General features: G+C 34.8%; 1 protein-coding gene across 1 annotated transcript in view; it reads left to right on the top strand.

Moving 5' to 3' along the window:
* The window catches only part of LOC109534431 (beta-galactosidase-1-like protein 3), a 5,344-nt gene extending 3,196 nt beyond the window's left edge, over positions 1-2,148 (top strand). Inside the window, exons 5-8 of the mRNA XM_048667272.1 lie at positions 880-1,260; positions 1,346-1,582; positions 1,649-1,849; positions 1,933-2,148. Of these exons, the coding sequence (XP_048523229.1) occupies positions 880-1,260; positions 1,346-1,582; positions 1,649-1,849; positions 1,933-2,120 (1,007 nt within the window). The 3' untranslated portion in view covers positions 2,121-2,148. The remainder of the gene's footprint in view (positions 1-879; positions 1,261-1,345; positions 1,583-1,648; positions 1,850-1,932) is intronic.
* The last annotated feature ends 2,414 nt before the right edge of the window (positions 2,149-4,562 follow it).

The raw sequence follows: 4,562 nt of genomic DNA, 5'->3' as shown, positions 1-4,562 counted from the left end.
ATTTTTTGCCTGCTGAAACCTAGCAGTTCGTTTTTACGTACTTGTTGTGGAGGTCCCACCAACTGCTTTGCGGTATGGAGTCGCGGTGTCTCCTCCCAGTACTTTCTGTGTTGTTCCGAGATCCACTGCCCAACTGCCACCCTAACTTGGGCATGAGATATACCGCAAATTGCTAGAAGATGAAACAGACCAACTACTATTTTTGGAGAACGGTTGTCGAATATCGGAAAATATGTGTTAAAGATGCAAGAAATGGCACTCCTTTGTCTTAATTTAAGGCTCAAACAGCAGGACCCTGAATTTCCTTGGCCAGCTCCAATCTCTTATATGAATCCATTAGAATATTATTTTAGCTCTCACGTAAAAGGCACTTAAAACAAGTCGGTTTGGAAGTGATATCGGAAAACCGCGTAAAGATTGAAATTCCTCATCACCAAAAATCCACTACTTCTACCCATTTTTGACGCAAATTAAATTGAATAAATATATATATGTCAGGTTCAAAATGTTTTCCGACACCTAGTCTCCATTGTTCTCGATCCTTCCAAAGATCTTCCTCCAAGCCTCTATCTCTAATATCCTCATTTATTCCCTCTCTCCAGCTTCTCCTTGGTCTACGTCTTCTTCCTGCTGGAGTTTACGTACCATTATTTATTTTGGCAGTCACTCGTATGTCTGTCTTTTTTCGTGTTTATGTAATCTATAATACTGTGCCGAATTCCCATAATCTCTCGTGTTCGGTCATTGCGACTATTTTTTCATTTGAACCTAAATTTAATGAAGCAAATCCTGAAGTTTTTCTAAGCTAACTGGAAACTGCCGTTACTCTATCGCACATTCATCGCCAGTCACGTCTTCCAGCTGACCATTTACTTTCAGCAAACGAACTTCTGGACAATTCTGGATTTGAACCCATAACTACAAGCTACGACTATGACTCTCCTTTGAGTGAAAATGGAGGCTATAAACCCAAATACTACATATTTAAGGAATTGGTGACCGCTGCCAATCCAATCCAAACCTACCTTCCCGAAGAACCGGAAGATATTGTACCTATAGCTTATGAGTCGATAAGAATCGAGAAAGTGATACCATTCGAATCAATGGTAGAGCACAATACTCTTGATCTTATCTTCAGCAAGAATGTTTTATCAATGGAGAAATTGGATATCAACGATGGCTCAGGGCAGAGCAATGGACATATTGTGTACCGCAAGGAAAACATCGACTTGAATGAAAACTCGGTATTAACTATCGAAGGTTAGTTACCGGCTGCTAAATTCCATACACTTATTGATTAAATAAAATGTGCCCGTTAAAATTTGATCAAAACTGCCATTTTAAGGACACGTATGTGATCACGTGTTGGTACTGGTAAATGGAGAACTGATTGCTCCTAAGCAGCTAAAATATTTGTCCGATCTGGATGGCTTCGGATTCTGGAGACTAGAAGGATCCAGTCTGATTTTAAATGAAGAACCTATCAGGGGTGCAACTTTAGATATCATAGTCGAAGAGATGGGTCGTTTTAATGTGGGAAAGTTCAACCAGTACAACCACACTTTTAAAGGTCTTTGGCAAGGTACGCTAACGGTAGACATTTTACCTAAATTTAATGTTATAAATCAAGTACGTTCTATTGATTTAGGAAACGTAACTATTAATGGTGAGAATATTTACGATTGGACAATCATGCCATTGGAATGGAAGACTCAATGGGTAAATGAATTGGAAGGCTGGGAGGACTTAAGCGACAGGGCGCAAGAGGCACCGACTATGTACAACAGTGTTTTACATATTTCTGACGAACCACAAGACACTTTTGTTGACACTAGAGGGTGGGGCAAAGGTAATAATTTATATTCAGAATAGTCAGGATATTATGGTAAACATTAACTTTCAATTATGCTAAATTTCTATTTACATTTTCAGGGTTGATATTCGTTAATGGTTTTGCGTTGGGAAGATATGTGGCGATTGGACCTCAAAAATCCCTCTACTTACCGGGGCCACTTTTGAAAACAGGCGAAAATCAAATTAACTTTTTCGAACATTTCTATAGCCCTGAGGATGGGTTGATCAAGTTTACCGACCAGCTAATTTTGGAAGGCGTATTTTAATCATTCGTAAAATAAAAAATGACTATTTTGCCTATATTTATTCATAAACTATCTGAAAGTTGCAAAAATCACTTTGATAATACCTAAACCATGGAAGCAGCGACAAAATTACTCTTAAAACGATGATTTCCTTGATGTATCTAATATTTTCAGATATTTGAAATATCTAAATATTCAAATCAAATTGTTTTTTATGTTAACTAGTTTTTTTTAAATCATATATGTTTATATGAGGGAATATTGATGCTGTGATGAACATGTGAATTACGCCAATTTTACGTGTATTCAAATATTGCCACCCTGTAGAAAACTTATCTGAAATAACGCTTCAAACAAAAATAAATCGCTCTCAGCAATCAGAATTTATTCATCTCCAAAATTAGTCCAAATTTGTCCGTGTAATGTCTATTTTGTTGCTCAGTTTAGTTGAGATATAATTGACAAACATAAACCCAAATATAAATCATAGCGTTAAACATTCAAAAGTATATAAGATATTGATTAGGTACTCAATCAACCAATTGAAATAAAAAAGTTAAATAACGAATGTTCTTACACCTAAAATGAAAACGCATATCTGATTAATTTGCCAATAAGAAATATAAACCATTAAGATTACAAGATAAGATTTCATTTTTTTGTGTTGAGACAATTCTAAAATTAAGAAGAAAGAGAGCGAAGAAAATTCGCTTTGCCTTTGCATGCACACGTAGAGGAACGGTGGAAAATCAGGAACCGTAACGTCCAAAAGCCGACCACAGTTAAGAAATTTATTTAATTAAAAATATTTGCAAAGGTAAAAAGGCATAAAATCTTCGTAGCCACTTAGTAATAATAAGTTGCATTGCATATTTTGTCTTACATTTGACGCTTTCCGAAAAAACATCTATGCGAAAAATATTTGCCGCCTCTGTGGACACTGGGCAACTCTGTTTTTAATCAAACTGTATAAACTAAACTTAAGCTGCTCTCGATTTGAAGGTTTCAGATTTTATTTTAGTCGTTATCGAGAAAAAACAGCTCTCCAAGCCCTCTATTGAAGTATCTAGATATACACTTTCGAACTGAGCTGGAATTAAATCCCTATAAGTTCCCCTAATTCATAACATAAAAAGTAAACTTTTTCTTAAGAGGTTACTGAGAGAATATTTCCAACCGTTTTGGAAACATACGTTGCTTTAAACCTAAGTAGCCCTTACAATAATTCTGCATTTGCTTACGTCTTTTTAGAAGTTGGAAATGTCTGATAAAACCGAAACCAAACCGTTGAAGGACGAGTAAGTATCGAAAATGGTCGATATTTTCAGCTATTTCAGTACCTGAAAAAGGGAAAAACTCTACTCCAATATTCTATTGTTTTATAAGATGAACTCGTTCAGAAAGTTTTCAACCGATTTCAGTCTGAACTAAACTAGAAAGTTTGTAAATTTTCGATGACCCCATTGGGGGCAGAGCCCTGTACGGATTTGAGCTCCCGTTATTACTTTTGCAGCCTGGTGTAAATAACAATAGGCAATTTAGTGAAACGACAACAATTACTTGAAACTATAAGATTTTTAACAAAAAGCCCAGGCGTCTTACCATTGAAAATACGTTTGGAATGAGTTTTTGAAAAATTGCAAAGTTCACATAAAACGGATTACGTAATTTTAAAATCAAATACTTACTCTTATCATTAAATTGCATCTGATAAGAATTTTGAGCTCCTATATCCCAACACTAAATTAATTTGAAATTCTTATTGTCAGCAACCAATCAATCGCGAAATAGGTATATTTCCGCCATCTCACACTCAATGTACGATAGATTGATTGATCCATAAACTTCTCATAAAGAAAAGCAGAATATCTTGCGATATCTAATTCTAGTGGCCGCTAGATGGTAGAACACTGCGATCAATAATTTTGAAATCAATAAAACCTCAGTAGGTCTTTATATATCCGTAAATTGTATATACATTCCTGACTGTGTTTCAATTCCAAATCAAATTCATTCCTGGGTTTCAGTCATTTACTGTCTCTATTTATCAATCAAAATACGTTTCGGCGTATTTTTCCACCATCATCAGTTTTTCTAAAATAACAGATAGTTAAAAAAATTTGTCATTAATTTAAAAAACAACCACAGTTCGTCAACAGCCTCATCATATCACACATTAAAATACATCACAATTGCAATACTTTAAAACATTCTAAAATTAATTAGGCTTAACAGGTGATTAGTCAGGACAATCAAATTTGGGAAGAGACAAGAATTCTTCGTTCAGATACTTAAATATTTTTACTTACATGTTACTTATTAATTTTGTCCATTATCGGACACAACACGAATAAAATACTGTTTACATTGATTTCTTTTACTTTCAGCTATTTTTCTTTGCATTCTGAGGATATTATTTTTGGTTTGCAAAATTCTTCAATATACCGGGTGTTAGTTAATATT

This window comes from Dendroctonus ponderosae, unplaced genomic scaffold (assembly GCF_020466585.1).
Source record: "Dendroctonus ponderosae isolate FM_Combo_2020 unplaced genomic scaffold, Dpon_F_20191213v2 Dpon_F_20191213_1, whole genome shotgun sequence".
NCBI lineage: Eukaryota > Metazoa > Arthropoda > Insecta > Coleoptera > Curculionidae > Dendroctonus > Dendroctonus ponderosae.
The sequence above is the reverse complement of the archived record's forward strand: the minus strand, read 5'-3'. Positions and strand labels throughout refer to the sequence as shown.